Genomic DNA, 11,129 nt, shown 5'->3' with positions numbered 1-11,129 from the left:
CTGGTAACATTTCAAAAATATTATTCCATTTTAAAGGGTGCGTCTGGTAACATAGCAATTTTCCGGAGTAAAATCAATTAACTACTGTATTGTATTGCAGCGCATGACCAATACAATTATTGTATTGCTTGGTGCATATAAATATTTAATTGTCTAATTGTCAATTATATAAATGCATAGTTATATTTCTTTACAAATGATAAGATAAAATATTGTTGGCTCGTTGGCTCAAAAAGGTTATTTTAGATTTCGCACAATCAGTAACGTTAATCGCAAGTCGTACTTCTTCATTTATCCTGAGTTTGGTGGACCTGTTCGAGTGGTCAATTTGGTAGTGAAGCGTATGATTGGAGGATAATCACAATTATGCTAACGTCAATCTTGCAGTTGAAACACTTGATCAAAAGATGAAATAAATATTTGCGTTGAATATTACGGAGATTTCGGAGGCATTGAAAACAAAGGGTTATATATTTCGGAGACAATATTATTTCCCTTTCCGTAGACTACAGTATAGGTGGAGCGAATTCGTGGATCGGCGAGGTCATACTGTAGTGAGTGGTCCAGTGGGTCATTTGCCGATGGTAGTGTTGGGGCTAGTAGGGACGGCAGAGGCATTCGAAGCATTGAATTGATTGAAGCTCAGGTTTAGTTCACAGTCACATGGTATATCTGCAGACGTTCGAAAAGGCAGCAAAGGCAAGGAATGACACACTTCTGAAACAGACACCATAGCGCCAGCTGCCGAGGAATGCTACTACTATTAATTCTGTAGTACGTACTAATAGTACTACTACGAAGTACTAGACTATTGCACATTCTACTGTTCATATATGCAGAGGTCCGTCGGCGTCATGTGGGGGCCCTAAAATGGGGTTGGGTTTGAAAAGAACAATTTTCCATAACTTTTGACGACTGATTGGCTTACAATATTGTCCAGTCGATTCGAAACTGGAGCCCTCAGCAGAATCGAATGTCTTAAGGGGCTGGTCTGTGAAAAACCATCCACGCTTTAAGGCAGGGATGTTATCCGAACTATTTTCGAGGATTCTGAAAATATATCAAAAATATTTCTTAATTTCTATCGAAAACGTGCAAAAGCAGGAACGGACACTCAAAAGCAGGGATTACAGTTAGGCGTCCGTGCTTTTGACGTTGTGTTATCCGGAAAAATTCACGTTTTAGCCAATCAGGAGTCGTATATGTGTGGATACTTCAAAAAGCGTGGACGGGAATGTTCGCAGACCAGCCCCTAAGGGAATGGATTATAGAACTTCGTAAGCCAATCAAATCACGTTTTTATGAATTTCTGCCAATCCAAATGTTTGACCCGACTCTGTCCCTCCGCATTGGGCAAAACCATATATATACAAACCTTTGTATTGTATAGTACTATATACAAGCTTAAATTGGATCAATTAACCGTGTAGTGTACTAGTAGTAGGGAAGACGATCAAAATGAAATCATAATTATGGAAATATTCGGTACTAGCCGCCCTACTATGTTTCCCTACTTGACAACGACACCCTACTAAGGGACCCTATTTTCCCTAACGTTATGGTGGCTTGAACCTCACATTTCAAATTCAGCGTGTTGAACAAACAACCTGCGCAACCCGAAATCGCTGGTTTACAATCGATACGTCAAGATGAAAGAAACTCAGTGGGCAAAACTGGAGGCGACCTCGTCACCGGGTGACTGCACAGTACTGGAGGTGCATTGCAGCCAATTTGTTCGTTTGTGGAATTCGACGAATAGTAGAGATTTATTCTACTTCGAAGTACGTTTTATTTACTTCAGAATATGATGAAAAAATTGATGACAGTTGCCCTAGATATTGTGCATTTCACCCAAATTTGGACTTGTGAGTGATTTCGCCAAATGAATTCGAATCCATTTTCAGCTTCTTTTCACTATATTTCGCTTAGCTTGCAGTATATTTCGCCAGTCCACCATCTATGTATTTCGATTAGTGGCCTCAAACTTCACGTTTATATTTATGGGTGAAATATATTGACGAAAACTGAAATTAAACGAAAGTTGGTTGAATTCTACCGCTGGTTTGGTGAAATCTAAACGTGAAGTTTGACGTCTAAGCGAAATATAGTGAAAAGAAGCTGAAATTAACCGCAAAAACGTGTAGTATGCCATCCTAAGTGAAGTCAAAAATGTACCAAGTCAACACCTTCAATTCTTGGGTAAAAATACGACAAACTATTAATACTTTCAAGTATTAATAAATGTCGCTGATATATTATTTCTAGTTCGACGCCAATCCTATTCACATGATACTGCACAAACTGACACACGACCGTTGGACATCGCCGCCCACTCGTTCCAAGAACGCGTCGCAGCTTTCCTCGTCCTTCTTCTCCGTCGCCAACATGCCATCGTTCCGCTGACATTCCGCCTCCTTTTCCCGTTCCTGTTCCCCCTCCCGTTCCTGTTCCGCCTCCCGTTCCTGTTCCGCTTTCTTTTCCTGTTCCGCCTTCTTTTCCGCGTCCTCCTCTGCCAACCGGCGCACGTCGGCCACGCTCATGCGGTTCTTGAGCATCTCGGCGCGTTCGGCGGTGGTCCACACGGCGTTTCCGTGCTCGTCGTGGGCGCGCGCCATGCCGGCAAACGTTTTCGCCGGGTCTTGAGCTTCCAGCAGGCCCTTGAGCATGCGGAGCTGGGCGCCGCGCACCGCCTCCACCGCCTCTTCGCGGCCCATCTCGGGCGGCGCGTTTAACTGGTCCGCCAGAAGCGCCGGCGTGCACGTCATGGCCGAAATCACCGCGTCCACGGCCTCGAACGTGTCCCTGTCGACACTGGGCACGCCAAACCACGAGAGGAGGCGCGCGATATTGTTGCCTCGCTGGACCAGCTTAAACCCGCCCTGGATCAGGGGCATGCACGTCGTCATAAACTCAACGTACTGCGTCGAGTTGGCCACAAGCTCAATCGGGTACACATCATCCTCCTCTTCGTCGGGAACTACGGGCAGCCGCGTGACTTCGTCCACCAGGTACAAGTACATGGGTCGTCCGCCCGCCATCCTTTGCAGCGCGCGGGCGGTCGCGGCGGTGCTGCTTAATGACTGCACAAACTCGGCCCCCGTCGCCGCCAAGAAGGCCACGAACGTGCTCAGCTCTTGTTCTTCTTCTAGATCGTTCTTGGTGGATGATCGGGCTTGTAGTTTGGTCGTGAGAAGGATGAACGAAGATGGCACGTCCACGTCATTCGCCTCGAGGATCGCATTGAACAGCGCGCGCTTCATGTCGTCCACGGCGGCCTCCATCGCTGCCATCGACGCCAGAATCGTCCGGTTGTTGCGGCGCGCCTGATCCAGCAGATCCGTCGCCTGCCGCTCCAACTGCCGCGCATTATCCAGGGCGACGGCGACCATCGCCTCGAGCTCGGCCGCGGTCACGGCGCCCGTGAAAAATGGATGGCTCGCGACATTTCGCAGGGGCATCCGGTTGTCCGGGTCCGGATGGAGCAGCGCCACGAGCAGCGCGTGCGCGTGGGGGTCCAACACGAACTTGGTGATGTGGTGTCGTATGGACTCGGGGGTCCAGGACGCCGCGCACTTCAAGTGCGCCAAGTCATATCTGTCGATCACGGGCACCAAGTGTTGATCCGTGACCACGGTGAACAAGAGGCACCCGAACGCCCACGAGTCGGCCTTCTGGGACACGAGCACCGGCGGGTACGGAAGCCCCGCGGCGCCTTTGGCCGCACACGCCGCCCGCACCGTGAAGGGTGGCGACGACGACGACCCACACTGGAACACGCGAGATCCGTCGACGTGCCCGTGCCAGTACGCGGTCACGCTGTCCACGTCCTTGGCGGTGTCGAGTTTGCAGAACATTTCTACAGGTTGACGATATCGTCAAAGTTTGATATAGGAACAATGGAGCCAATCAGATTCCAGGAAACCATCGTCGATGCCAAATTAGTGTGTGACTTCAATTAGTGTGGTACCACGTTACAAAATATTCAGGAATCGATCGATAGATTTGGCTAGTCGGCAAATAAAACGCGGCAATACATATCCATCATAATGCTAGTTAGTGTGCGTTTAATGCAGTATGATTGGATAAAAACAATACAGAGATTGCAATTTGATTGGCTAACACGAATTTAAACGTTTATCATATTTGACTGGCGACTTCACAGAATACAACTAATAAGAATAAAGAGGTTCGAACCTGGCGGGAGGATGCTCGTGGAAAACTTGACGGGCAGTTGGCGGTCGGCGATGCGGGCGGACGCGTCGCCGTCGATCACGTAGAGCTTCCCGTGGACGAACACGACGTCCAAGGGCGTGACGTCGCCGTGCACGTGTTGCTCCTGGTGGAACGCAGAGAGGGCAATGGATAGTTCCTTGAGAACGTCGCATTTCCGCTGCACGGATTCACTGGAAAGGACATCCGCGAGGGTCATGGAGGCGAACGGCATGACAATCGCATAAGGATATGACGCCAACGAGTCGCCTTGAAGCACAAGGGACTTGGTCGCGTCCTGGAACCACTCCAAACTCTCGGTGGGAAGGAGCGGCAGCACCGACATGTCCTTGTGCATGCGACGCAAATTCGTTTCCTTGTCATAAGCCGTGGAATCGCTCATAAACTTGATGGCGACCGTCAGCGGCCCAAATATGCTGCTTGTGTAGCTGGAAAACGCGTCCAGCGAGATGGGGCTCCCATCCGGAGACAACACGTCGTCGAATTGGTCACCCCACACTCGTTGATGCGGTACCTGCAACGCACACGACATGTGAACGTTTCGTTGGGGAGGGCTCGAAGACGCGCATGTGAGTGTACCTTGGGGTCTTGCAAGAACGTCGGCAAAGTGGAACTCGCGAGCACCAGAAGGTTCATGGCAGCAAAGAATTCCTTGTCGGTCATCCCTTTTGTCTTTCTCCGCACGACCTTGTCAAACACTCGGTTGCACAGGCCGGCGTCAACAGCCTTGACGACCACCGACGTGCCGCTGCTGTAGATGGGCTCCGACTCCACTTCATACTGGCCGAATGTCACCTACCATGCACGGTCAGGTCGCGTTGGCTTGCACATCGTACGTACCATGTTGATTGATCCTGGCAAAATTTGGAATGAGGGTGAGTTTTGCCTTTCTCCCAATCAATGAGTGGGATATACCCAGTTGTTCCCAATTTGACGTCCGATTGTGAGGTTGAAACAAGCTGATTGGCTATAATGTATCCAACTCAAGTATTGTGCGGCCGCTTGTACTGTATCGCACACAGAACTTCGATCCAGCCTTGCTGCAATTGGGGATTCGAGTACAGTTCCTGTAGCGTTATTAGAACCCAAAGAATTTGCTTTCTCACAGTTAACTGCAAACGATATCTTGTATGGTCACGACTGGTATACTATCCCTTTGATCCCCTGATGCCTAAGAATCGCTTTAATACAGTGTCACAGCTGATGTATCAAAGCCGCAAAGTCGTCGCGATCCTTTTGGCGGTACATAGCGCTGCATCATCTCACGAATGTACGACCTGCGCTTCTGCCGCAGCTGCTCCATCCTGTCAGCCACCACGGCCACGTTATGATCACAATATCGATCCACCAATCACGTGACCGGATTTGAATGACCTCGGCTGACCACACGATTTCCCAACCTCTTTGACACGATAAGCTTAAATGACTCGTAGGACGTTCTTGGCATGAAATGGTCTCAATCGGTTGGTGAGTTGCATATATATATATATATACTAACGTTACGCTGGCATTCAAATGATCAAATCTAATGCATTTCAATGGACATACATATATAATGTGTATTGTCTGCGTAATCATCATTCAACAAAAGGCAACCGTCCCTGGCACTGGGTTTTAACGATTTTGGGTTTTATCGGTGGCACGTTGAATAGGTAAAACAAATTCCTATTAATAGTACTACTATTGATACTATTAATAATACTACGAAACGTTAAGACCCACAATGGAACTATTATTAAATAATAGTATTACTAATAATAACGTTATCTACTAGTATTATTGTCATACTGTAGTATCTTCGAGAGAAATTCTCAAGTGCAATCAGTGTCACATTGCACTTGTATTTATGTGGGTTTTTACATTGGATCGTTTATAGTTTCAAGGAGGTTAGATGGTGGTACTTGCACCTGGCGTTCGCATGTTGGCCATGGCCAATTGAATCGTTTTAGCTCGTGTTTGATAGAACAAGGTCTGGCCATACTCCAGCCGTGCGTGTCGATACTTAGCCATTTGGAGCGCCTCCGAGTCGATGCCACTGAGGTCTAGCCCCATGAACTTGGCTTCATCCACCAATGGCAGCACGCCGCTGGACGTGTGCTTCTGGCTGAGACTGTGCAGCATCCGCATGACCGTTCGCCCGTCGCCCAGCCGATTGAGCTCAAACCTAGTACCCAACTAACGTTACTAGGTAGTAATCCCATCAACTAAGTTAGTTCGTGGCCACGTACAGCATGATGCGGTGGCGCTGGGGCAGGTCGTGCACCCACATCTCGTCCTGTTGGATCTGCGTGACCACCACCATAGCCCGGCCTTCGTCTGCAAAGCACCCGCACAGCAGATTGATGGCTTCGTTGTTGACTGTCACTGTCTGATGCAGCGACGTCGGCCCCTCGGATTCCCGCAGAGTCTACCATCACTCGCAATCACGACGAGGTATATACTAGTAGGTATGTACTAGTACTACTACTACTAGTAGTCATTACCACTTGGGCGTCGCTCCGTGCGAGTAGCAATGTATGGCATAAATGCTGTTTAAACGTGGCTAGCAGCAGCTGAAACGGCAGTCTCGCATCCATAATGAACTGGTTTTTGCTGCAATACGTCCACATATCATCGTTCAAGATGCAATCTGCTTCGAGATATGGCGCGCTCGTGGTGGACTCGACGGCTGGGAAACCATACTGCTTGAATGTGTTGGTGGCGTTGAAGTACATTTGCTGGGCGATCCAGAGCTTCCCCAGCTGTCGCGACGTTGGATTTGCCAACAGTGTCACATCTTGCCACGTCAACGTGGCTGCGTTCGGTCGTGGCTACAGTATACATGTGAGGACTGCACATTGTGTACAGTTCAGTGTACCGGGATGCGGCGGTGCATGGCCACCCACGTGGTCATTTCGCGCACCACTTCCTGGGCATCTTCAACTTGGTTGGTGAGGCTCTCGCGGTCGGCTTCGATGGCCTTGCGCGCGCCATGCAATGCGTCCTTAACATGCTGCCACGACAGAGGCGACAGTACCGATGGTTGGTGCTTGGATCTGGTCGACTGGTGCTGCTTGGTAAAGTGACGGAGCTCAGCGTCGAGGGCTTGGGCGTGTGCGCGGAGGTAGGCGAGTTCGAGCTTCTCCTTCTCACGATACTCTCGCATCTTCGACCGAATGTATGGTCGCCGCTTGAGACGCTTCTGCAAAGACTTCTCGTCGCTGTCCTTCGAGACCGCTGCGTCCTCCGACTTCACCATTCGAAGTGATGTTGTTTATGCTAAAAACATATCTACCCAAGTCGTCACAATCCGTCAACGTGCCACAGTGTTGCTGAAATCATCCGGATAATCGAACGCATTGGCTACTCCCACTTTGATTGGCTAAAACGATAAAAGTGAATAAACCAATAGTCGCCCATTTCTTTGTTGGGCTTTCATTGGCTATAAATATTATCGTTGACCTTGTATGAACCAATCCGAAATTCCAGCGTGATTTACTGTTAATTACTTGAGTAACACAAGCGATTTTCAAATACTAATCGAAACTAAAGTATCAACGCAATAAACAATCAATTTATGACGCATGGCTCACTAAATTGATTCCCCCAAGTCAATTTAACGACAGAGAACGCCGTACATAACCTATGCAAATCGATTTGTTACTGCGTAGTGTACTTGTATAACTTCATATCCCAAACAAAAAATTTGGAATCAAAATTACATACGTTACAGTTAATTAAGGCTACAACAAATATCTTGTATTGACCATATTGACCAAACTAACAGTAAGATCTAATTTGCTCGTGGACTTTTTCGATAACCCTTGTAAGGGCCTGGTTGAAGTAATGAATCACCCACTTTTTCAGCACCCACTTTTCCTCGTTAACTATGTGGGCACTCACTTATATAAAAAGTTCATGGAATACCAACTTTTTGAAAAAGTGCGTGGTTTGACTTGAATTTGAGTAGGTATAAATTATCAACAAGTTATTAATAATGAGGTGAAAAGTTGTCCCACATTATGGATGCCGGATAGCAACGTCTGGGAAGGTATTGCTGCCCTATGCCAGTATCGTTTCACAACTATAACTGTTCTATGTCACAGGTGTCGAAACCTGCCCTGGAGATGGGAGGTGCACATTTGACCAAATTGTGGATCGTCTCCAGGTTTTCGCGCACGATCAAGGTCATCGCTTACCTGCTATGAACGCCTTTGTCGACATGCGGATGAGGGTGGCCATGACACTTAGCTACTTGTCTCAAGAAGGGGGATTCGCGATAACGGCAGCATTTTTCGGGGTCGCAAAGGCCACGACAATTATCAACGTGAATGAGATTTATTTATCATATAATTATATTATTGTCGTGATAAAATGTTCTTGAGAGTTTAATTCGTATATAGGTCATGGATCTTATTATTGCGTTCAGTTCGTCCGTTATTCAACTCCCCTAAAGTGAACAACAATGGATAGCCAATGCTGAAAAATTCGAGCACAGAGCTAGATTCCCCGACATCGGCAGGGCAGTTGATGGTTCTCTTTTTAGAATGGAAAAGCCGTATGAATATGACGGGAAATATTTGAATGCATTAATGCTTAAACAGATATAAAATATTGATATATTGATGTGCATTAGTTGGATTTATCGCAAAGGGTTCACCGTGATTAACTTGCAAGCGACGGTAGACGGCCGTGGGCGAATTATGGAGTACTCTCTGCGTCCGGGGTCGTGCGGTGACAAAAATATGTGGCATATGTCGAGCTTGGGGCGACGCGTTCAAGCTATTTTGCCGGCGTACATGCATCGCTTCGGTGATGCTGGATACACCCTGGCCACATACATATACCCTACCCGATATACACTGGGATGCCCGGAAGTGAATCACGATACAATTATCTTCAGTCTCGTTCACGGATCGTCGTCGAGATGGCCTTCGGCGGCCTGAAAGGCAGGTGGCGTGTCATGAAGCGCACCTTGAATATGAAAACTCCAAGAAGTTGTGGTCGAACTATCGTTACCTGCATGGTGTTGCACAACCTCACGATCGATGCCGGCGATGACCTTCAAATTACGGACCGAATTGACCCATATTTGGGACTTCATGTGCACGAAGAGACTTGGTCAGTGCAGCCGTCGAACCGTGAAACTGCCCTGCACAAGCGAAATGCAATTAAACAATATATTGTATCCTTGTACTTGTGAGTTCATAAAACTATTAATATCGATGTACTAGTTAGTATTTGTGAAAGCGTTAATGGTAGTTGACATGTTCATATGAGAAGTTACATTAATTTAGTAGTATCACTTCCTGAATTTTTTTACTTGCTTATCAACTTTGCAAGAGACTCAAATAGGACTATGTTGAGTGCTGCCTGTTCCTTTTGTGCTGCCGCTTGCAACTGCAACATAATGTCAATTTTGTCTACAAGTGGAGACAAATCCTCGAATTGGCCATCGTAACCAGAGCGTCTGCCATTCTGGAAAGCCCCGCCTCCAACGAATCACCCAACGACTTCTTCGCTCCGACTGCCCGAGGAATCATTGGAGAGTGCGCGTCCGGACGAATTTTGGCAGCAGTGCTTGGTGGACTACTGGTGCCGTCGTCGGAGTCGCCCAGGGTCTCGTCAAAATTGTCCTGAATGGAGTCCATAATTGGCAACGAGTTCATTCGAGAACATTCCTACAAAATTATAATAAAGTAAAAGTTGCATATAAATATATATATATATAATAAACCTGAAAATATTCCACAAGTATCTGCCAGTGGTCTGGGTAGTCGATTGATTCCTCCACGTTGCCAGTCTCCTCGGTAGCTTGGCACAGAGAACGATACTCTGTTTTCAACGCGGCGAATCGATTCGTCACTTACTTGACATCGTAATTAACACCTCCCCTAATGTTGAAGCGTGCGGTTACAAAAGCCCACCATGCAGCATTTTGATTGTCGTCTTGCATGCGTCGAACTTGCGCTTCGCTGTCTTGCTGAAGCTGATCGCCATGAGATCTGCAATCATCTCACTGGTCCATGTGGCTCTCTTGTTGTCCACCGGAGATGACTTGATCGTCGGTTTAGATGCCCTTGGCTTCTTCGCTGTCGGGCCGTATTCAGCAGCCACTTCATGTTGCCCAAGCTCCGTCATTGTGAGTGATTGACCATGAAACTGGCCCTTACCACCGCTACTATCCGGACACATTACTCTGACCAGTTATTATTTTTACCGGATTACTTCAACCAGCACCAACTTTTTCTCACCCAAAAAGTCGTCGAAAAAAATGAGTACTACTCTGGTCCACAAAAAGAGTCACATTATTTGTCTTGATTAAAGTATGAGGAGGAGGCCAAAAATATCTTGAAGTTTGTATTGAACTCTGACATTGTATGAACCAAAGACAGAAATATAATGACAAATCTATTTTATTGCCAAACCTACTTATTCTTGGTAATTCACCTACCACTCAAGTACGCCTGAGCATTCTCAAGGACAAGAGGATCACAATGGACATTAAACAGAGTCAAGTCCTTGATGGTTGCATCTTTATGCATATGCGGCATCTTGTAATCGTTCCTGCCCATGTGTTCAAGTGTCTTTTCCATGACCTTTTGCAAGGATATGAAGGTTTTAGCCAAATTGTCACGAGGCAACTCATGAAAGGAGCTCTTCACAGCGTCGATAAGCTCCTCAACTGTACGAGTACACTTCCGACTTTGCAGGCTTTGAATGGAGTTAAAATACCCTAAGTCTAAAACATTAAAGTCTGGACTATTTGGAGGTTGATTAGACACTCCAATTCCAGTTACACCCCGCTCAAGCAGACGCTGCGTAGTCACACTTGCGTGTGGACTAGCATTGTCTTGCTGCAAGTATATTATGTTTGCCTGACTTTGCCTTGGCATCTTTGCCTTAATAGCCGGCACTAC

The 11,129-nt window shown here is 47.1% G+C and overlaps 3 protein-coding genes across 4 annotated transcripts; all 3 read right to left on the bottom strand.

The window, feature by feature from the left end:
• Positions 1 to 2,192: 2,192 nt before the first annotated feature.
• Positions 2,193 to 5,089, bottom strand: H257_15704 (serine/threonine protein kinase). Its single transcript, XM_009843884.1, has 4 exons — positions 5,071 to 5,089; positions 4,810 to 5,025; positions 4,195 to 4,744; positions 2,193 to 3,856 (listed from the first exon to the last, which is right to left on the bottom strand). The coding sequence occupies exons 1-4, from the start codon at positions 5,071 to 5,073 to the stop codon at positions 2,283 to 2,285; spliced, it is 2,343 nt and encodes a 780-aa protein (XP_009842186.1). The 5' UTR covers positions 5,074 to 5,089; the 3' UTR covers positions 2,193 to 2,282.
• A 944-nt stretch (positions 5,090 to 6,033) lies between these two features.
• On the bottom strand, positions 6,034 to 7,485 carry H257_15703. 2 transcript variants are annotated; one of them, XM_009843883.1, is made up of 4 exons: positions 7,088 to 7,485; positions 6,714 to 7,040; positions 6,459 to 6,637; positions 6,034 to 6,394 (listed from the first exon to the last, which is right to left on the bottom strand). In XM_009843883.1, the coding sequence occupies exons 1-4, from the start codon at positions 7,466 to 7,468 to the stop codon at positions 6,118 to 6,120; spliced, it is 1,164 nt and encodes a 387-aa protein (XP_009842185.1). In that variant the 5' UTR covers positions 7,469 to 7,485; the 3' UTR covers positions 6,034 to 6,117. The 2 variants fall into 2 exon arrangements, with proteins under 2 accessions (XP_009842185.1, XP_009842184.1); XM_009843882.1 differs by having other exon boundaries at positions 6,034 to 6,637.
• A 2,147-nt stretch (positions 7,486 to 9,632) lies between these two features.
• On the bottom strand, positions 9,633 to 10,350 carry H257_15702 (hypothetical protein; the record flags this gene model as incomplete). Its single annotated transcript, XM_009843881.1, has 3 exons — positions 9,633 to 9,890; positions 9,947 to 10,023; positions 10,137 to 10,350. 3 exons carry the CDS (start codon positions 10,348 to 10,350, stop codon positions 9,633 to 9,635), a joined length of 549 nt encoding a protein of 182 aa, XP_009842183.1.
• Between the last annotated feature and the right edge of the window lie 779 nt (positions 10,351 to 11,129).

This window comes from Aphanomyces astaci (genome assembly GCF_000520075.1).
Source record: "Aphanomyces astaci strain APO3 unplaced genomic scaffold supercont1.73, whole genome shotgun sequence".
Classification (NCBI taxonomy): domain Eukaryota; phylum Oomycota; class Saprolegniomycetes; order Saprolegniales; family Verrucalvaceae; genus Aphanomyces; species Aphanomyces astaci.
The sequence above is the reverse complement of the archived record's forward strand: the minus strand, read 5'-3'. Positions and strand labels throughout refer to the sequence as shown.

What these genes read in the sequence shown, in the direction of transcription:
- H257_15704 (XM_009843884.1), bottom strand. An exon ending in CGTTCTTGCAAGACCCCAAG is followed by an intron (nt 4,745 to 4,809) that starts GTACACTCACAT and finishes TGTGCGTTGCAG; the next exon opens with GTACCGCATCAACGAGTGTG. An exon ending in CACGAGCATCCTCCCGCCAG is followed by an intron (nt 3,857 to 4,194) that starts GTTCGAACCTCT and finishes GTCAACCTGTAG; the next exon opens with AAATGTTCTGCAAACTCGAC.
- H257_15703 (XM_009843883.1), bottom strand. Translation starts at nt 7,468, where the DNA reads ATGGTGAAGTCGGAGGACGCAGCGGTCTCGAAGGACAGCGACGAGAAG. An exon ending in CACGGAGCGACGCCCAAGTG is followed by an intron (nt 6,638 to 6,713) that starts GTAATGACTACT and finishes GAGTGATGGTAG; the next exon opens with ACTCTGCGGGAATCCGAGGG. An exon ending in CAGCGCCACCGCATCATGCT is followed by an intron (nt 6,395 to 6,458) that starts GTACGTGGCCAC and finishes GTTGGGTACTAG; the next exon opens with GTTTGAGCTCAATCGGCTGG.